The sequence below is a fragment of the Haliotis rubra genome, unplaced genomic scaffold, assembly GCF_003918875.1.
Source record: "Haliotis rubra isolate DU_JTF1 unplaced genomic scaffold, ASM391887v1 Scf465, whole genome shotgun sequence".
NCBI lineage: Eukaryota > Metazoa > Mollusca > Gastropoda > Lepetellida > Haliotidae > Haliotis > Haliotis rubra.
The window spans coordinates 613171-636083 of NW_025767152.1; the positions used below are offsets into that span (position 1 = coordinate 613171).

General features: G+C 41.9%; 1 protein-coding gene across 2 annotated transcripts in view; it reads left to right on the forward strand.

Moving 5' to 3' along the window:
• The first annotated feature begins 7208 nt into the window (after positions 1-7208).
• Positions 7209-22913, forward strand: part of LOC124290436 (polypeptide N-acetylgalactosaminyltransferase 5-like) — a 36668-nt gene continuing 20963 nt past the window's right edge. Inside the window, exons 1-2 of one of the 2 annotated variants that reach the window (XM_046727135.1) lie at positions 7209-7424; positions 22125-22508. In XM_046727135.1, coding sequence (XP_046583091.1) covers positions 22184-22508 — 325 coding nt within the window. In that variant the 5' untranslated portion in view covers positions 7209-7424; positions 22125-22183. Of the gene's footprint in view, positions 7425-19109; positions 19252-22124; positions 22509-22913 lie in introns of those variants that run through there. The other variant, XM_046727136.1, reaches the window with a different exon arrangement.

The window sequence follows — 22913 nt, forward strand, 5'->3', positions numbered from 1 at the left end:
TTTTTTTTAAAAGAAATTGACTTAATGAATGAATTTTGAATGATATGCTCTCTACATATCTGTATTTTAATTATTGGTAGATTTGATTAGTAACTTAGATTGTTAGTGGCTGTACCCTCAAAGGGGGTTGAAGTATTGTAAAATTATTGTCCTCCTGAGAGGGTACGTAAGTCCCAAAACATTTCAAGTAAATTTAAGTATACCAGGTGTTTTAATCGTAGTATTTTTGTCATTTTAATGTATGGCTAATTCTCGGTATAAACGCCAACAGCTGTAGGGATGGTGTAAATCCAGCTAGGGTCCATGCAGGTAGCAAAAGTAATGTAAGTCCCCATGGCTCCTAGTATGGTGATCTACCTACAGTTGTTGGCGATCTATAGCCCATTTTTATCTTGTGTTGTCCCCTATAGTTAAAATATTTTAGCTTCAATTACTAGTTTTACCTATATATCTGTGATACTCTAGTTGCTTTACTGTCCATTGTCGGCAGGTTTTTATACTATCTATATATATTCTTTTTCTATATCAAATGTTCTCGTCACGATATGGCTGAAATATTGCCGATGTGACGTTAAATCTTAACTCACTCACTCATAATTAATGATTGGTTCATTACAACCGATCAATCGTCGAAAATAATTGGTTAGCGTCATTTATGAAAGTTTCCTGATTATTTTTTGTTAATGGACAAAAAAAATAAAGAAAAAACCCTTTAGTTCTTCGATGTTTTTGCAAATTGCACAAAAGGCATTGGCAAATTTCACATCTTTAAAGGATGACTAGTAGATTAGGAACATTAATTTCTTGGAGTCTTGAAGATAAATTCTACCATGACTTGGAACGAGCTTGTAGTGGTCATCAAATGTAACAGACAAAACCAACCTTGTGAAAACTATTGCTAATGCAAACAAGTGTTCCAGAATTGTTTGTGTTCGATTATGAGAAAACATGATCGATTGCTTGGTCGTTTAGACACTGCGACCAATCTTCGATTATTTCAAATAATCCGACCACCACCACTGGCCACTTGATCCCGTCAGTCGCTTTTGTCAAGCGTGGGTTGATGAAGACCAACTCGAACACGGATCTTCATGGGGTTTGTGACATATCACCGGATCGGAGTCAGGAAACTCGGTTCTGACTGAAGAATTCATTAAAATACAGCATTTCAGAGCTAGCTCCTCAAAACGGGCATTAATCTGGACATGCGATAGCTCATTCGTGACCAACTCGTGTTATTCCGGACAAGCCTTATCGGAGGTTACGGAAAGGGTGGAGTGGTGACGAATGAAGACGGCATATACGTAACGGAAGTAGCCGAATTGGCCTGAATGTACACAGCGATCAGAATGCATGAAGCACAAGTAAAATCCTGTGAAGTAACGCATGTATCCGCCGTAGATAAGTTCAATGCCGTAGACGTTTCGGGTTGTCTACTCCTGTGTTGTTGCAGGTGTTGGTTGTTGTTGTGTGTTGGCGGATATTCCTCAAAGTGGCAACACAAGTCCGTCTGCGGGTCCACAACGTTTTATTGTCAGCTGTTTAACTAGGAGCTGAGTGCTCAGCTCCCAGTTTCTAACGCTGATTAATTTGACTATATCTCAGGTCTGATAATCAGACATCCTCGATACCTCCAGGGTATACGTTACGATCACTCTGCACTATATTTTTCAAGGGCAATTTAATCAAATATTATTTTTCGCGTGATTTAATTTTTATTTCAACTATGGGAGGTAGAGGTTTTGCCAGTACTTTTTGGTTATATTGCATAAGTAAATTACAAAAAATGCAAATGATTCTAACGTGCCAGGTATTTTCTTTCGAAACCTTCACTGCCGTGCAGGTCAAGGTCTGAGGTCATGGTGATCACGGGTTCATTTGCCTATCTGAAACTTTATGCAAAGCATTAGTCTGTCGTAGACCCTGAAGTAAATATATCCAAGAAAGCCCACGCAAGTCTAGAAAATGTGGCAAGTCTAGATTTCCTCAGCTTCAGTGAAAATGAAGAAAGTCTCACGTTCACAGACAAAGTTATTTATTCATTAACCTGTGCTGTGCCGTCTCCATCCGTTCTCGAACAACTGGCTGTCCCTTTCTCTGCACTCCTCCCTCGTAACAAACAGTGAACTGTGTCAATATTTTAATGATAGTTTGTTAAACAACTTTATTATTTTTAGGACAAAATTCTGCAAACACCTCACAGAGTGGGTATGATGTTTTGATTATGATCAGCGTTTCATTGAGTATTTTATGTTTATTAGTTTTCGAGTTAGATTGCAATTCATCGGTCCGCTTTTGAGCCAAACGGACTATACGCATGGAGCAAGATGATGAAATCTGAAGTAAGGAGTTGTTTTTAAAAAGCTGTTTTGTTTTACGCCGCTTACAAATAAAACAAATATTAGGTGAATACTGGTGATGAGAAATATCATTTTGTCTAAAACGTTAACATAATAAATATATTCAATGCTTACCACAAAAGGCGACTATGCTTGTCGTAAGAGGCGACTCACGGGCTTGGGTGGTCAGGCTCGCTGACTTGGTTGACACATGTCATCGGTTCCCAATTGCGCAGATCCATGTTCATGCTGTTGATCACTGGATTGTCTGGTCCAGACTCGATTATTTACAGACCACCGCCATATAGCTTGCATATTGCTGAGTGCGGCGTAAAACTAATCTCACTCACTCACTCAGTACAGCCTTGGAGCAAGGCCAATCTGTAACAGCTGGAATGAAATACACTGCAGATTACTGAAGTTTCTGAACATAGAGGATCACAGGGCTACGGAAACGCTGAAGGGACATGAGGAGGATAATTTTATATTTTTTTATATCGTGCACACGAGATACTAAAATGTGCGCGCGATATAATATAGTATGCGCACGATATAATATAGTGTGCGCACGATGTGATATAGTGTGCGCACGATATAATATAGTGTGCGCACGATGTAATATAGTGAGTGCACGATATGTTATATCGTGCGCACGAAATAGAGAGAGAGGATTTTAAAAAATGATATATCGTGCGCACGAGATACTAAATTGTGCGCACGATATGTTATAACATATCGTGCGCACACTATACTATATCGTGCGCACATTTTAGTATCTCGTGTGCACGATATAAAAAAAATAAAATTCTCCTACGCATGTCCCTTCAGCGCTTCCGTACAGGGCTCCTCCGTATTATGATATACATGTATGAAGATTATTTTACAACATACGTTTCTGTAAAATATATTCAGAGAAGCCAACTCCAAATTGGTGCAGTTAGGAATCTGAGCTCCCTAAGATTTTCCCAACAACTTAGGGATCTCTATAAATTGTTGCACTCAAGGAACAAAAATTCCTATGCCATTAAACATAGCGACAACTGAAACCGGTTTGCAGTACTCTACAGCAGTGTTTGTGAATGTTAAACAGTGTGTGGAGTTTATCAGGCAGCCTACACAACTTACGGATTACTGCCTTGTGTAAACAATTTGAGAACTTCGGTAAATAAAGTGTTATATTTATTTAATTATCATTATTTATAGTCAAAGATGATCCTAGCCCTCCAGTAAGTAAGACTATCTATATCTTTGTTATATTTCGAAAAAAATCGGAATGCATTTGGCTTTGTTGACGGAATCGACATGCAGTTTTCGGGTTGATTCGGGAGGGTTGGCATCGCTGTATATTGTTTTCAGAGACTAGACGTTAGTCTAGACCTTGCTGTGGAAGATTCAGTGCAGTCTGTTGACCCAGATGTCCAGAGGTGTCACGACAGCTGGAGGGTTGATGAAACAGAACACGCGAGATTAGTCATATCGAACACCATCAAGCCACAGCCAACAGATGCTTGGCGATTTTAACCTTACAGTCCCAACAATGGATATTTTCAACAACCGCAAATCAATATTAAAACAACTGAAACGAAATCTTCGTTTTCGATTTCAGGTGGCAATTTTAAGTCCGTGATTAACCTCCGTAAAGAAGCTGCAGATGCACTTCCAACAAGAAATCTGACCCGGAACAGGATTTCTATCACTCACTTAGCTAGTCTCGCATGTAAATAATTCGGTGTTACGCTAATGGAATTTGCGCAAGCATTGTTTGAGTGAGTGAGTTAACACACAGCATTACTCCAGCTATATGGCGGCGGTCTGGTAAATATCAAGTCTGGACCAGACAATCCAGTGATCAACAGCACGAGCATCGATCTACTCAACTGATACGATGACGTGTGTCAACCAAGTCAGCGAGCCTGACCACCCGATCCCGTTAGTCTCTTCTTACGACAAGCATGGGTTACTGAAGACCAATTCTAACGCGGATCTTCACGGGTGTTTCACGAATAGATGATATTGAGGAGGAATATCCTAGTAAAATAATTATAACAATTACGTTCTTATAAATACACACAAAAACATTTCATATACATGTAAATATCCTACAGAATTGTACACCTTTTGGTCCTCTTTCAAACACTGATGGACCCGTGAAAATACGGGTTAGTGTTGGTCTTCAGCAAACCGAGTACTGCAAACCGGTTTCAGTTGTATATGGATCGCTATGTGTGAGTGAGTGAGTTAAGTTTTACGCCGCACTCAGCGATATTCTAACGCGAATATTGCTTAGTGCGGCGTTAAACAACCACATATATTCGCAAACGCCACGGACGTCGAAGACACCCACTCTCTATTAGGCAGCGAAGTATTATCCATTTGCTTTGGATTCGAACCCTAGACCCATTCGTTAGCCGTGCGAGCAGAACACTTCTTGTGTATTTCCCTTACACCGAGCGCCAACCAAGGTAACACGTCCCACGATTAACATGGCAGGGTTTGACCTAGACTTGCACACGTCTCTAAGGTAATAATTAATAGTTTAAATGATAATTTCTAAAAATATAAATATTCCTCTAACAGACTGGCGTCCTCAAGTCTCTAAAGTAATAATTAGTAGTTTAAATGATAATTTCTAAAAATATATATAAATATCCCTCTAACACACTGGCGTCCTTAGAGCTGTACATGTACTGTCCGCTTATATAAACTTGCCTCTTTAAAGGAAAGAATTACTATACATCCATGGGCTAAGAAGGCTAAGTTTGACCCTCCGCTCTCCAGGCAGACGCACTGTCTACTGGGCTACCGATTCGATCCTTAACGTGAGTTCAGTTACTAAACCATCGTAACCTAATAAGCAGATTGTCCGCTTATGCCGTTAATCGACTCAATCACTTGTGATCAAGCAGCGCATACAAGTCAAAGAAATCCCCCGCGGTAACCTTATCACTGGGCCATCACTGGAGCAATAAACTAATTATTCGTAAATCTTGACGTAGATAGAATAAAAATGCCAGCCTCTCATAAACATGTCGCCAACAGCTGGGTATTTTTAACATTTATTCATTTGTTATATTCCAGGATTTAACTTGCGAACGAAGTTAACTAGCTGGATCAGAACGGAGCGTGTTTAAAATATACATACAACAACTCAAGTATGGTGTATACACGGAATTGGGACAGAATGGAATTGTTTTACGCCGCTTGTAGGATTATTCCAGCAATATTACGGCGAGGAAAACCAGAAATGGGCTTTACACATTGTACCCATGTGGGGAATCGAACCCGGGTCTTCTGCGTGACGAGCAAACGCATCAACCACTAGGCTACCCCACCGCCCCTTATAAACCAAATACCTATATATAATGAGATTACAGCATCAGTGAAACTTTGGAGGTTATATAACGTTGCATTTCTTTTTTATAATGGCACATACAGGTGTATACCATATGCAGTTTCGGGGCGGTGGGGTAGCCTAGTGGTTAAAGCGTTGGCGCGTCATGCCGAAGACCCGGGTTCGATTCCCGACATGGGTACAATGTGTGAAGCCCATTTCTGGTGTCCCCCGCCGTGATGTTGCTGGAATATTGCTAAAAGCAGCGTAAAACATAGTCACTATATGCAGTTCTGAAAGGGACGTCTAAATTATTTTAAATATCTATTCCACTTCGGTGGGAAAGTTATTTACATGTATGGCAGTTTTAAGGGGTCATTTCAGCGTCCACTTCTAGCACACCCTTCGGAATCATGGGTTAGTGAGGCGTAAAGTTATATCGAATTATATCCGGAGGCGCCTAATTTCCTACGGGTATCAGCAAGTCTCTCTCTTCACTGAACATGTTTGATCTTATTACGATAGAGAACCTTTCTTCGTGGTAAATTATGCGTAGTCAATGAGATAAACGTTTATTTTTAATCGATCTGAGAGAGAAAGGTGAGGTGAGGTGAAATTGGGTTTAACGTCGTACTTGAGAATATTTCGCTCATATGACGACATCCATGCGTGTGTATGTGTATGTGCGGTTGCTTGTACTAGCCCAGACTTAAGCTGGTTTTATAGTGCTTGCCCACGGAGATACCATGCCGCAGTGAAGCATGAATACCCCACTCAGACACATTATAATACTGACTCCGAGCCGACCAGTCGTTGTACCCATTAATGCCAGGCAGGGACCAACAAGTACCATATTTTAATGTCTTTTGGTTTGACGCGGTCGGGGATCGAACCCGCTGTCCGGGCGGACGCTCTTACCACTACACCATGGAGGCGGAGAGAGAGAGAGAGAGAGAGAGAGAGAGAGAGAGAGAGAGAGAGAGAGAGAGAGAGAGAGAGAGAGAGAGAGAGAGAGAGAGAGAGAGAGAGAGAGAGAGAGAGAGAGAGAGAGAGAGAGAGAGAGAGAGAGAGAGCTATGGGATGAAACAAATATTATTTATATTATTTTTAACATACCAGTGATTATTACCTAATTTGGGAATTTATTTGATTGTAAATATAGTTTGCCTGACAAATAGGTTGATGTATCTCAAGTATATATCCTTTATAATAAACAACATTAATAGAGTTTATTTAAACTTTTATTATGTTTTTATTACTGTTTTAACAATAAATCGTACACCTATCGTCACTTGGGACAACCAGTTCACAGACTAGCGCTTTCCATACACTTGTATAGGTTGTGCTGTCAAATGTTTACCAACAAAAGACTCTCACCCTCTAAATATACACACCTGCCATTTCGTCAATGAACCAGCAACTTTTCCACAGTGTAACACATAAGTAGTGCGCTGTCAAACGCACTTACAATCGATCTCAGACAAATGCTACAACGATCACGCCGCGACTTGAAGACTTCGCTTGAAGCAGACGAAGAAAACACCGCATGTATGCTCCGCCATCAGCGAGCGCTGCGTCCGGAGATCTCGGCTAGAGCATCACTACGGCCGAGGCATGTGAACTCTAGGGCTGTATTTATAACCGCCCCTGGGAACGAACAGGTTGTCGTTTAACCTACAAAACATGTCAGATAATGACTGTTGTTCACATGTCGGGAATTCACAACTGAGGCGCCGTTCCAGCTGACGACCCAGGTAAGTTAGAATGTTGTGATCATACCGAGAAGGCGCGCATGGACGTGATATTGGTAAATGTACCGCTTCCCGATTGCGAGTGTTGATACTAACACGTGCCTGGTTGTCACCGAGTCCTACTTGACCCCCTCATGATGATATAAAGCCCGTGAAGGAATGTAGTATGCCAGCAATCGTTATGTTGCCAGACAGATGTGTAATTGTCGGGTGTTCACCCTCGCGTTATGCCCATACGGATGTACCCGACCTGACGCCGACGACCAAACCGGTGTTCAAGTTGTTTTGATCCTTGTGAAATAATATATAGATCTAGTTCATCTGGCAGTGTTAATTCCTGTCCCAGTCGGTTGTATTATTGTAGGAGCTGTGACGGTATAATATCGGACCGAGATATACGAACTGTGTTTATATCGTGTCCTTAACATGTTGTAGTTCAGTGTCCCTTTCGTAAATGTTGACATGACACCGGGCTGGCGGTCTGACGGGACATTTATGTCGATAAATAGGTTTCCATGTTAAAACAACACGCGACGAAAGAGATATGGGAATATTATCAGTTCATTATATATGCATATGTTTTGCAATATAGTAGAAGAGTGGTTTTCAGGGTTAAAGGAGATATGCCGGCCTAAATAAAAAAAATAAAATCACTCAGAGGGGGTGGGGGTGTCGTTGTCACAGGGGAAAACCCCTCATTTTCGTAAATTGTATCAGACGAAGATGGTGATGTGGAAAGGATGATTTATTTTAATCACAAATAATTCTGCGGCAGTTATATCAATGCTGTATCAATATGATATTATTAAAATATGAAGTAAATATGCATCTGAGACTGAGTTGTCAAACACTAACCCCAAACGTACGCCTGGAAGCCTAGAATAAGTCCAGATTTCCACAGTTTCATGAAAATAAAGTAAGTCTCTGGGCGCCTTTTCATTATATTTTATTATTATAATTTAGGGACTTTTTTCTCCTGTAAAATATGTTCATTTCAGAAGATAGATGTTAGTCTAGTCAAAAGTAAATATTTGTTTTAGAGTAACAGATATGAATGTAAAAGAAAATACTTCAATCATTAAAAGTTCTGTTTCTAGATAAACTTGCACAGTGTCGATAACGGTTTCACTGTAGACTTACGCCCAGGCTCTGAAAATATTTAAACGAATAGCTCCGTTTAAAATTGAAAGGAGCTAGAGAGAGTCAAAGAGAATCGAGAATTGCTCCATTTAAAGCGTATGTATTAAGTTTAGTTTTTCGCCGCTTTTAGCAATATTCCAGCAATATCACGGCGGGGGATACCAGAAATGGGCTTCATTTTGTACCCTTGTGGGGAATCGAACCCGGGTCTTCGGCGTAACGAGTGAACATTTTACCACTAGACTACCTCACCGCCCCCATGTTCACAGTAGACAATGATATGATGTAGGTATCAAGGTCATCCAACAGCTGCGGTGTTATGTTTATGGCTTATAGCCTCCATATACAGTATTTGAAGATCAGACTTAGTGTTATCCTGTCGTGGTTCGAATATTGCTAAAACGGCATAAAATTACACTCACTCGCAACCCTCGATTACAGAAGATGGGTGAATGTATCTATGCTGCGGTCATCTCTATTCCATAGTGATTTCACGACAGTATAGGTCAATGTTGTCGAACTAGAGGTGGAAGGGCTGAGCAACGATTCATACAGACGGGAAGGATTACACAGAATCTCATGTTTTCAAGACCCGACGAAATGCGTATCGGATGGTTACAATGGCTTCCAACGTACCTACGCGGAAACCGAGTCGTCTTTCTACGGTTAAAATTAGGCAGTCGTGACATATGTTTTTTGGCGTATCCAGGGCCCCGTTTCGCAAAGCCATCTTAACACTGACAAGATCGTAACTACGTTACTTTATCTTCGACTTGCGAGTCATACCCTACCTCTTTATAGGGTCAAAATAAGGCAGTCGTGACATATTTGTTTTGGCGTATCCAGGGCCCCGTTTCGCAAAGCCATCTTAACACTGACACGATTGTAGCTACGTTACTGTATCTTCGACTTGCGAGTCATACCCTACCTCTTTATAGGGTCAAAATTAGGCCATCGTGACATATTTGTTTTGGCGTAGCCAGGGCCCCGTTTCGCAAAGCCATCTTAACACTGACACGATCGTAGCTACCATACCTTATTCTCGACAGTCGTTGGGCGGTGGGGTAGCCTAGTGGTTAAAGCGTTCGCTCGTCACGCTGATGACCCGGGTTCGAATCCCCACATGGGTACAATGTGTGAAGCCCATTTCCGGTGTCCCCCGCCATGATATTGCTGGAATATTGCTAAAAGCGGCGTAAAACCATACTCACTCACTCACTCACTCTGGACAGTCGTACACTACGATCGCTCCGTAGAAGGAGACCTTTGTTGGAATGGTTGCTTAGTACATGATTTCCTTCAACCTTAATCTAATCTTCTTTCTTTATGTCACTTGACTAACACTGCTTGTTGCCATGGTGATGTCAAGCTACCATATCTCTTGTTTGGTATATAGCGTGTTAAAGCAAGGTATTGATATGCGTGTATGCTTTCAGATTTGTAGATAAGTGAACGAGTGGTGACAAGGACAGTATCGTTGTCACACACATACTCGTAGTCTCGCAGTACGCTCTCTCCGTAATTTCTGGAATACGTGGGCGATAAAATTCGCCATGAACATCATCCGTCACGTTGCATTGAGCAGTGAGTGACAGCAACTATACAGGCAGGTGTGATACGTACTTGATTTATAGTTGTGATGGTATAACGTAGAGAGTGATTTATATGGACTGGTGAGTCAGTTCCAAGTTGCACGTAAGAGAGCGTTCGGCCTGTGTTTCAAGCCTTGGTGATTTTGTAAGCGATTTGGTTTCATGCCTATGCTACGCTTATGTTGAATGCGCGATTGTGAGTATAGCTGGAAAGGAACCAGTCTGGTGTCAGTCAAGGACAGACAAATGCATTTTGGCATTGAGAAAAAAAGATTAGTCTGGTGCACGTTAAAAAAAGGTGCATGCTTGCATACATGCTGATTATAGAGGCTGCTAGAGCTTAGAGGGTGATGGATGTGAGCTGCTAGACCTGTGAAGGGGATGAGTGTGGACTCCTAGAGCTGTGAAGGGAATGCGTTTGGAATCCTAGAGCTGGCAAGGGGTTGAGTTTGAACTCCTAGAGCTAGGAAGGGAATGAGTTTGGGCTCCTAGAGCGGGGAAGGGGGGTGAGTTTGGATTCCAAGAGCTAGGAAAGGAATGAGTTTGGACTCCTAGAGCTGGGAAGAGATGAGTTTGGACTCCTAAATCTGGGAAGCGGATGAGTTTGAATTCCTAGAGCGGGGTAGGGGTTGTATTTGGACTCCTAGATCTGGGAAGCGGATGGGTTTGGATTCCTAAAGCTGGGAAGAGGGTGAGTTTGGACTCCTAGAGCTGGGAAGGGAATGAGTTTGGGCTCCTAGAGCATTGAAGGGGATGAGTTTGGACTCCCAGTGCTGGGAAGGGGTAAGTGTGGACTCCTAGATCTGGGACGGGGTAAGTTTGGACTCCTAGAGCTGGGAAGGGGTTGAGTTTGGACTCCTAGATCTGGGAAGGGGTGAGTTTGGACTCCTAGAGCTGGGAAGGGGTTGAGTTTGGACTCCCAGAGCTGGCAAGGGGTTGAGTTTGGACTCTTAGAGCTGGGAAGGGAATGCGTTTGGATCCTAGAGCTGGCAAGGGGTTGAGTTTGGACTCCTAGAGCTAGGAAGGGAATGAGTTTGGGGTCCTAGATCTGGGAAGCGGATGGGTTTGGACTCCTAGATCTGGGAAGCGGATGGGTTTGGATTCCTAAAGCTGGGAAGGGGGTGAGTTTGGACTCCTAGAGCTGGGAAGGGGATGAGTGTGGACTCCTAGAGCTGGGTAGGGGATGAGTTTGGACTCCTAGAGCATTGAAGGGGATGAGTTTGGACTCCCAGTGCTGGGAAGGGGTTGAGTTTGGACTCCTAGATCTGGGAAGGGGTAAGTTTGGACTCCTAGAGCAAGGAAGGGGTTGAGTTTGTACTCATAGAGCTAGGAAGGAGTTGAGCATAGCTTGATGAGCTGATCTCATGAAGAGTGGATGATGTTGGACTTTTGAGCTGAGAAAGGGGTGAACATAGATTACTGCCGCTGACAAGTTTCAGGACAAAGACAGACAATGATGACAAAAATGGTTTGTCAGATATATTCTCTGGTGTCTGTACGAGATACTAACTGACAACTCTACAATGTATTCCGTACCCACCTGCAGGCACAGATGAAGATATGATCATGAATTTTCTATGCATATATAAGAAATAATGTATTGTGTTTACACAAACTGCATTATTCATGCCTGTGTGTTCAATCTGATAGTGTTATTTTATTGTTGCCGCGTGGGAATTCCATATGAGCATATGATAGGCCTCCAGCTACCAAATGTGCAGGTCAGGCTTGATGGCTTTGTCATCTTAACCCGAAGGTGGTTGCTCGTTATATTAATCACTTGATTGTGAGGTCGAGAACTCTACAGGCTGCGTGACACAGCTGTTGCACTGAAAAGTGGGTGGATTTAGTTTTACGCCGCTTTTAGCAATATTCCAGCAATATGACGACGGGGGACATCTGTAATGGGCTTCACACACTGTAGGGAATCGAATTCGGGTCTTCCGCGTGACGAGCGGTCTGGCATGGTGCATCAATCACTGGGCTGAATGCGCCATGGTAGCCAAAGAAATAGTACCGTTGACGTGTGAAGACAGCAACATTGCTAAAAGCGGCATAAAACCATACTCGCTCGCTCTATTACCCACATGGGTACAACGTGGTAGCCAAAGAAATAGTACCGTTGATGTGTGAAGACAGCAACATTGCTAAAAGCGGCATAAAACCATACTCGCTCGCTCTATTACCCACATGGGTACAACGTGTGAAGTCTAATACTAGTGCCCCCGATATCACTGGAATGTTGCTAAAAGCGGTGTAAACCCATACCTCACTTACTGTTTCGTACACACTGAATAATGTCATTCGTGTTTTGCAACATGAAGCTAACATCAACGTTTATGAGACACCGGGCTTTTAGCGTTTCAATGGCTTGTGGGATTCATTTCTCTAACGGTATGAATATTTAATAATTCATTACTGACAGTCGGACTAGTCTTTACCGACACCTGTCAATGGTATTGTTCTGTACAAAACAATCTCGCATTCGAGGAATCAATATATGAAGACAGTTATCCAGACTGACAACGAACCCCGTTAATCCGGACTCTCGATCCCAATAAAATCTAGGGAAGTGGAGTAGCCTAGTGGTTAAAGCGTTCGCTCGTCAAGCCGAAGGCTGGGTTCGATTCTCCACATGGGTACAATGTGTGAAGCCAATCTCTGCTAGCTGTCGCAAGCCGTGATATTGCTGGAATATTGCAAAAAGCGGCGTAAACTTGAACTCTCTCACTCACTCTAATCTGTCTGGTTTAGGGAACTTTTAACGCTAGACTAAGTGCCCTTGCCTGGTGACTACCTTTACAAAATGGAAAATTAGGAGATTACTGGACAAGCTATGACAATTAAGGCCCAAATAATGCATGATCGACGTCATAATAACATATACTCATAGAAACAAATAAGGGAACACATGAAAGTTCAAGTGTTCAATTTCCTTTATTCTTTTCCAGGTTTCTTCACATGGTATGTATTGCGCTGTGGGTGGAAATCTTGAAATAAATAAAGGAACACCTGTACTTTCATGTGTTCCCTTATTCGTTTCCATGAGTTTATAAAATTCTTTGTTCCTGCGGTAAACGACTTAATTAAATAATGTACTCAGACTCTGTCGGAAAAAAAAGAAAGAAATATTCTCTGAAACTTATTTTTCAGAAATAAAAGCCCCCAAAATCCCTTTTCCAATGAAAAAAACATAATACTGCTTATGCCATTAATATATCAAGTTCTTACTTCCTGGAGACCGCCTCCGTGGTGTACCAATACCAAGGATTCCCCAGAAATACTGGAAATAACGTACAGTGTTTCTTTCTGAAAGGAGGAGCTAAACATCTATGTCAACCCACAACACATTCATTCTCTGAATGACCGCCTCCGTAGTGTAGTGGTTAGAGCGTCCGCCCGGAGAGCGGAAGGTCGCGGGTTCGATCCCCGACCGTGTCATACCAAAAGACGTTAAAATATGGTACTTGTTGGTTCCTGCCTGGCGCTCGGCATTAATGGGTACAACAAGGACTGGTCGGCTCGGAGTCAGTATAATGTGTCTGAGTGGGGTATTCATGCTTCACTGCGGCATGGTATCTCAGTGAGCTAGCACTATAAAACCAGCTTCAGTCTGGGCTAGTACAAGCAGCCGCACATACACATACACACGCATGCACGTCGTCATATGAGCGAAATATTCTCAAGCACGTCGTAAAACCCAATTTCACCTCACCTCACCTACTTCCTAGAGAGATCTATTTCACATGACCACGTTGGTTTTTGTCATGTGATTAATAATCAATCGTGGACTCAAATTATGACATTTGTAATAAATCAGCAAAACAGGGCTGTGTTGTATTTTGTACTTCTGATTATTCATGATGACAGTACCTGTCAAACGTGAAACAATGAGCTCGAAATGTGAAAAAAGATTGTATGATCAGTCGAAATATACACAAAATGAATTACGAAGAAATTTAATAATAATGTTTGTGTAAATTGATTTAATTTTAAGTCAGCGTCACGTGATACAGGTATAACACGACTGCCTGCAAATATTCACTTCCGTCACAACGTCATCAAAATGCAGTCGGGGCGGTGGGGTAGCCTAATGGTTAAAGCGTTGGCTCGTCACGCCGAAGACCCGGGTTCGATTCCCTACATGGGTACAATGTGTGAAGCGCATTTCTGGTGTCCCCCGCCGTGATATTGCTGGAATATTGCTAAAAACGGCGTAAAACCATACTCACTCAGTCAGTCAGTCTGGTCAAGATTGGATTGTTTACAGGTAATATAAAAGGAATTTTGCGAAGGCATTTCTCAACGCACGCACGAACGCACACACAAAATAAACAAAGGGTATAATTACCAAACAGCAGCTTCCGTAACAGTTCAACTCCATCACGTGTTGAGACGACAGCTGCTGTGTAATCGTACCAATGAATTATCTATGCACTTTCCATATTAGTCGACGTGGAATATGTCGGGGGCACTGACGTTTCCACTGCAGCATGCAACGCTGAGGCAATTAGGAGAGCTTCATATTGGATGATCTAATTTATCTGAATTAGTATTCGTTTCCAGGAAGAACTTTCGTTCAGGCTTTGAACCAGCTGTTAAAAAGGTCACGGCAGCTAATTGTCTGTAACGCAGTCAGGGGCGGTGGAGTAGCCTAGTGGTTAAAGCGTTCGCTCGTCACGCCGAAGACCCGGGTTCGATTCCCCACATGGGTACAATGTGTGACGCCCATTTCTGGTATCCCCCGCCGTGATGTTGCTGGAATATTGCTAAAAGCGGCGTAAAACTAAACTCACTCACTGTATTGCAGTCGCGGTCATAATTGCACGTTTTGGGCACAGGCCCTCGTGTTTTTGCGAAGATTAAAGATTAAAAATAATATGTTTTTGAGATGAACCCCGACTCGAAATGCTACACAGTGATATTATATACATTATCATCTCAAATGTTATATGTGTTTTTAACATCTTTAATCCTCGCAAAGACACGAGGGCCTGTGGTTTTGGGCAGAATAATGCAACTCGTATTCCAAATGATGCTGACATTGTCTCAGATTCGTGTGGTGCGTATAAGTGTGTACGTTGTTGCGGCTGTTAAAAGGTGAGCTGAAGGGCACGGTTTAATACCGCTCTCAGCAATATTCCAGCAATATCATGACGAGGGACACCAGAAATGAGCTTCACACATTGTACCCATGTGTGGAATCGAACCTGGGTCTCCGGCGTGAGGAGCAAACGCTATTACCACTAGGCTTTCCTACCTCCTATTTACAGGGCATCTACCTTCGAGATAATGACACTCTTGAAGCGTTTTAAACACTTCAGTTTACAAATGGACGTCGATACAATATTGCAATATTTTGTGAACTCATGCCGTTTATTGTCTATCTCTGCTGATTCCATGTATATATCGACGATTCCGATATATGAATCCGATTATCCACTACCTGTCCGCGGTAACTGTAACGGTTATATGTACACCACGTGATCAACTTACGAACTGTCATTGGACAAAAGCCTCAGGTGTTCATCGAATAGAAACTGCCCTCCCAAAAATAGATAAATAAAATAAATAAATTTTGAAAAATGATGCTAATCGTTAAATATTAAATCATTTGAAAATCGAATGACAATTGTAATATTTAATTATTATAAAAAAGTGTTTTTGTTCTTTTAGCGTTGCTACTTTATGATCGCTCATGTGAAGTATGCCGGGACTGCATGCGTGTGTCATACATTACAGTAAATCTTGTTAAGTTCTGTGATAAAGAAATGACAGTTAGAAGCCTTGAGACAATCAAACATCAATCAAACTTCAGTTCGCTCGACAGTTAACCAACTGTTCTGACGTCTAACTTACCTTTCCTTGACATTTCTGCTCTTTTGAATAAAGAAGCTTTCAAATCGATAACGCTGATAGATCTATCCGTTATGCAACTTGCCAAAGGAAGAATGCTGCTGGCAGTGTATACGTCCTGCCTTTCTACAAATCAATGATGGCACCTGTTTCAGCTGTCCATCAACAATCTCTTCTTAACATGTTGAAGATAATTATAAATATACGTAAGGTTTGGTTTGGCTTTACGCCGCATTCAGCAATATTCCAGCTATATGGCGGCGGTCTGTAAATAATCGAGTCTGGACCAGACAATCCAGTGATGAAGCATGAGCATCGATCTATGCAATTGAGATACGATAACATGTGTCAACCAAATCAGCGAGCCTGAACCATTCCTAGGACTCTGGGTACCATTCCTAGTAATTCTAAGTATAATTCCAGGCGATTCTGAAAACCCATCTTGGTGATTCTAAGTATCATTCCTAGGGATTCTGAGAACCATTCTTGGTGAGTCTAAGTATCATTCCTAGTGATTCTGAGAACCATTCTTAGTGATTCTAAGTATCATTCCTGGTGATTCTAAGATCCGTTCCAGGTGATGCTAAGACACATCCCTCATGATTCTGAGAACCATTCTTAGTGATTCTAAGTATCATTCCTGGTGATTCTAAGATCCGTTCCAGGTGATGCTAAGACACATCCCTCATGATTCTGAGAACCATTCTTAGTGATTCTAAGTATCATTCCTGGTGATTCTAAGACCCGTTCCAGGTGATGCTAAGACACATCCCTCGTGATTCTAAGACCCGTTCCAGGTGAAGCTTAGACACATCCATCGTGATTCTAAGACCCATTCCAGGTGATGCTAAGACACATCCCTCGTGATTCTAAGACTCTTTCCAGGTGATGCTAAGACACATCCCTCGTGATTCTAAGACCCATTCCATGTGATGCTAAGATGCTAAAACACATCCCTCCTGATTCTAAGGCCCGTTCCCTAGAGACTAGGTGATGAGACTCTGACAACCATTCCTGGTGATGCTAAGACACATCCCTAGAGACTCTGACAACCATTCCTGGTAATTGTGAGCTCCATCCCATGAGATTCTGAGTATTCTTAATGTATTATTGATGGCGATATGCCGGGTCTTAAACCGTCTCAGCTGAATGATAATTAGGTCCGTACATTGTTGACACTAGGATTTAGTCAAACGTTTTAAAATACGAGTTATTCATTTCCCCAATACAGATGCTACTTGAGTTTAACACTACAGTTTTAAACTTTTGTGATACAGCTTATTTTTACAATAGTTAGAACTTAAATGAAAAACCAACAACAATTAACGTGAAAGAGCAGTACGCAATCTTTTTAAATATATTTTTAGTATATTCAATTTTAACGAAACTGAATTGTGACGTGTAGTCGGGAACAACGGCTCCTTATAACAGGAGCAATGTGGCGTGTCACGTCCTTATAACGGGACCATTGAGGCATACCACGCACAATGTGCGGGGATTTCCTCGGGCGTGACAGCTCACTGTCTTAATGTTCACCGATAACACCGCCAGCATGTCCTGACTTTCACAGTGAACGTGTTCGGCCTTCATTTGACGGTCTGGTGTATAGACTTGATTATCAGGCTTTTGCCTCGAACGCAATTAAATTTAGTGGTTAAGAATTAGTTTCAACCCACAGAGGAGTAACGAAAATGGGATACCTCCACAATGATACTGCTTTGGTTTAAACACTTAAGTACTCTTCACGTAAAGGAATTTGATACAATCTTCAGAAGAAAAAGGTAAGCATTTTGTTCTTTTTGTATCAGGGAGGGGCTAGGTGGCCTTGTGGTTAATGCGTTAGCTTGTCACACCGACGCCCGGTTTCGATTCCCGAAATAAGTATACCCAGTTCTGTCCCTACTTAGGTACTCTGACTGAATGTTACTAACAGCGGCGTAAAACAGTACTCGTTTCACATTTTGTTGCAATGGAGCTGTTTCACAAATGCGGGCAAAGTCGTTCATGTCTTAGGTTGGTCAGTTTTTCACGAGACTCATTAATGTGACAGCTGTAACGGGAATATGATCCCTGTGAAGATCCGCGTTAGAATTGATCTTCAGCAACCCATGCACGTCGTTAGAGGCGACTAACGGGATCGGGTGGTTGACACACGTCATCGTATCCCAGTTGCTTAGATCGATGCTCATGCTGTTGGTCACTGGATTGTCTGGTCCAGGCTCGATTATTTACAGACCGCCGCCATATAGCTGGAATATTGCAGAGTGCGGCGTTAAACAAAAACCAAACAACCAACCACATTGTGTCCACCCGATCCACACAACATGGGAAAGCGTTCTCCCGGCAGTCCCATGTCCAGTAAACGTTGCACTGTAATGCCAGTTAAAAACGGATCGATATATATAGGCTACATTCATCAGTCAATAGTGTTCACTCTATAAAGTGGGACAGATGTTTAAATACACATTGTGGTATGGATTGGCGTGCATTAGATGAGGTCGATTTTGTGTTGCTTTTCAAACGTGCGTCTTTGTGCTTGAATAACATTTTGATAACGACAATATACTTATATTAATTCCTTCATTTGGCAAACATGAAGATTTAAGAACCATGATTGAGTGAGACGGTGATTGAGTGTTTTACGCCGCTCTGAGCAATAGTCTAGCAATAGACGGCGGGGGAAACCAAAAATGACCTTATCACATTATACCCATGTGGGAATCGAACCCGGGCCGTCGGCTTGGCGAGTGAACGCATTAACCACTATTGAACCCCACCGCACTTTACAACTATGAGTACAGGGTATTGTCCCGTCAGTAATTTTCGATTTTGTCAAGATTTCCCGTAATGCTTGGCGTGCGTGCGCGTTGTGGGAGGGATAGCCGCCAATCCGAATTACTCAACGTACTTCCATTGTGTCCACACGATCCCCAATACATCAGACGTCATGTCAAGTGTTAAATTGTGCGACTTGCGTATTCACCATACGTATTCATATCTGACACCTAAAACATAATCCCGGAATCCGCATAAAGGCGAGTGACATATTTTGATTGTTAGGAGCCTCGGCAAGTCTATGTGTAAAGAACAGATGCAATCTTCACTGGTGTCTGGTTTTGTCTCTCTCAAGCTAACGACACGTCACACAAAATATGTAAATATGTAATTATTGTTCCGACATTTCGACTCTGCTTGACGCATTCTCAACATCCTCGACTCGGTGTTTGGTCATTCAATATTTGGTAAGTGGATTCACCCTCCAATATTGTACATATACAAATACACACCTCTACAGTGATAGTTGTTATAGAACAACGTGGTTACCTTGGTCCTTGGTGAGATAAGAAACCGCTTAAATGTTTAACAGTAGCCTACATATGTATCTTATTCAAAATGGTATCTGTGCTTTGTGCAGTAAATAAATTTTGAGTGAAAATTTGCCATTGATTCATGAAAAATGTGTCATTGTAAAGGAATTCAAACTAAATGTCATCGCAATTTACTTGATAATACAATGTGACATTTAATATTTGCTGCAGAATAATAATGGTATGACTCTATTACAATAAAATGATGTGTAACTGGAGTCTTTTGTGGTTTGACGTAATATCAAGTGTATTTATGGGAACGTTCTCGAATTTTTCTGTCCAATGGTGTCCGTACCACAAACAGACACTTATGATGATATTTATTTTCGATTATAATAATATAATAAAAACTATAACATCACACACTAAAAAAGTATCATATGTCGATGATAAAGGTTTGCGTTATAACGAGGGGCAGGCTGTGCGCGTTATCCACGTGTTTAGTCTACGTGTGACGAACGAGATAGAGTCGTGTCCTCGGTCAGGGCGACACACCGATTTCGTTTGACCGTTGCCAAGCATAATTATAGCGTGCCTCGGGTCACGGTTGTGGGATGGTTGTCACTCTGGTTGGTCTGTGTTCAGTTCTTGAAATAAGACCATTTGCTAGGTCTACCAAAATGATCGATAATCGGAAATATGGTCGATAGAAAATTTTATTATTGATGATCGATATGAAAATTGTGTTATCGATGATATCGTATATCAGCTTATATAATGGGTTGGTTTTTTAATTTTCTCACGCAATATACTTTATTCATGGTCTGCTTCTAACGGACGGAGGTCGTTTGGTTAATAATCCATACATAAACATGTCACCAGTGATGTCAAATGTAAAAAGGTTGTTTAACAAACGATCATTATTTCTACCAGCAAGTGACAAGCCCCCCTCCCCGTAAGAAATAGCGAAAAGTGACAACAAAATAATGATCGTTTGTTAAACAACGTTTTTATTCGGGTGTCCAAAATTATGAGACAAATCATCAGAGTTGGTCTGTCGATTTCATGTGACTGTGTAAAAATTTGGTTCTGTTGTAATTATTAAATTTTGTGTTAGTGAGCAATTCATCGGTCTCAAATGAAGTCAAACGGACTATAGGGCGAAACTGAATGTACGGGAGTTTGCGCTGAGATAGATAACCAGTCAGATAGATACAGCTGGCACAGCTGGTAATTTGTATTAATAACGTAACACACACTACACATTGTGAACACACAGCTGATTTTGTGGGATCGTTTTGTGGATTGTCTATTTCGGGAGGTATTTCATATTTCGGGAAACTTCTACTATGCGCGATTTCTTCTGACTAATTGCGTATGCAAGTTAACACATACGAAGTCCCCAGACCAGGGACCCGTTCCTCAAAGCGATCGTAGCGCTAAGGTGATCGTAACTCCCATACTTTAACATAGACTTACGACTGTCGTAGCGCTAAGGTGATCGTAACTCCCATACTTTAACATAGACTCACGACAGTCGTAGCACTAAGGTGATCGTAACGCATACTTTAACATATACTCAGATAGTCGTAGCGCTACGATCGCTTAATGTATGGCAGGGCTTACGACAATCGTTCCCATACTTTAACATAGACTTACGATTTCGTAGCGCTACGATCGCTTTGGAACAAGGCCCAGGGCTCTTTGTTTTGTTGTGACTGTGGACGTTGATGCTGGCGGACTTGCGGATGCTTTGTTTTATTTAACGCCGCACTCAACAATATTCCACCTACATGGTGTCAGTATGTAAATAATCGAGTCTGGACCAGACAAGCCATTGATCAAAAACATGAGCATCGATGTACGTAATTTGGATACGATGACATATGTCAACCAAGTCAGCGAGCCTGACCACCCGATCACTTTAGTTGCCTTTTACGAAAAGCATGGGTTTCTGAAGACCAATTCCAAACGCGTAGTTGGGAGTAAACAAGTTTAGAGTTATCTACCTTTCGTTAAAGACAGGATCTGTAGCTAGTCGGAATAATTTGTTGGAAGATCAAATGATATTCACATTCGTTATATTTTTTCACCTATGTATTTCCTTTTTTCTTTACTGAAACCTAATATATTTTGTGCTTTGTAATTAATTCCATTTTATTCAGGCGACTGTTTTGATGCTGCTTGGTTGTAAGCGGTTCAAGCATTATATTCTTCGAAATGTCTCACTCACACCCATCCGGGGAGGTGGGGTAGCCTAGTGGTTAAAGTGTTCGCTCGTCACGCCGAAGACCAGGGTTCGATTCCCTACATGGACACAATATGTGAAGCCCATTTCTGCTGTCCCCCGCCGTGGATGTTGTTGGAATATTGCTAAAAGAGGCGGAAAACTAAACTCACTCACTCGCGCCCATTCGCTTGTCGAAAGCAAACTGGGTAATATTGATATTGACTCGGCAGCAAGGACTGTTGAGTGAGTGCGAGAATTAGGGTTAACGTCACTTTGAACAGTATTCCAGTTATTTCCCGCCGTGTCTGTTTAATAGGGGAGGAAACCCCGAAGTAACCCAGGCCTCAAACGTTTACCATTTTGGAAGCACGTGTATGGTGCTGACAAGGAGTATAATGAATCTAATTGGAGTGAGTGAGTCTGGTTTTACGCCGCGTTTAGCAGCAGGCTACTCCAGCAATATCGTGAAGTATTGACTCCGAATAATATTTTGTTATGTTTATGGCGTATTAAAACCGACATGTACACTTTACGTAAACTGAAAATTATGAATGCCAGTTTTTATTTTATTTTTCAGGCACCCTTCCAGTGGATGACTGCAGACAAAGTGCAAAACTTGTCATAAACACAGCCGCCATGATAGAACGCCGGAAACAACGGACAAATGGCGTCCAGTCTCTCGAGATCGCGCGAGACAACAGTGATTTAGAATTGGGAAAGCCTAAAAGCAACCCGGGTAGAAGACGCTACCTGTATTTACTCGTGCTGGTGCCTATAGTGTGGTTTCTTGTTGCTTTTAAAATATCTTTATATGACGTGGAAAAGGACAGCAAAACGGGGCGTCATCAACAGACTGACGGTCGTGGGCCGGTCTCTAGAGATCACGATCATATTGATAATGTAAAATATGAAGAAATTAAAAGTTGGAAGAGGGACGATGACACAAGAGATGACCACATAGGTAAGTGAGTGAGTGTGTGAGTTTGGTTTTACGCCGCTTTTAGCAATATTCCAGCAATATCACGGCGGGGAACACCAGAAATGGGCTTCACACATTGTACCCATGTGGGGAATCGAACCCGGGTCTTCGGCGTGACGAGCCAACGCTTTAACCACTAGGCTACCCCACCGCCCCCCACATAGGTAAGAATGAACCTGCATTTAGAATGAGATTGAGTGAGTGAGTGTGGTTTTACGCCGCGCCCTGCAATATTTCAGTAATATCACGTCGACACCAGAAATGGGGTTACGTCTCCAAAAACGATGGATTTATCGATCTCTGTTATCTTTATCGATAGCCAACCCAGTGTCTTCAGTTTAAAAAGTAAAAGTTGGAAGTCAGTTTCAGTGACAAACAGATAAATGA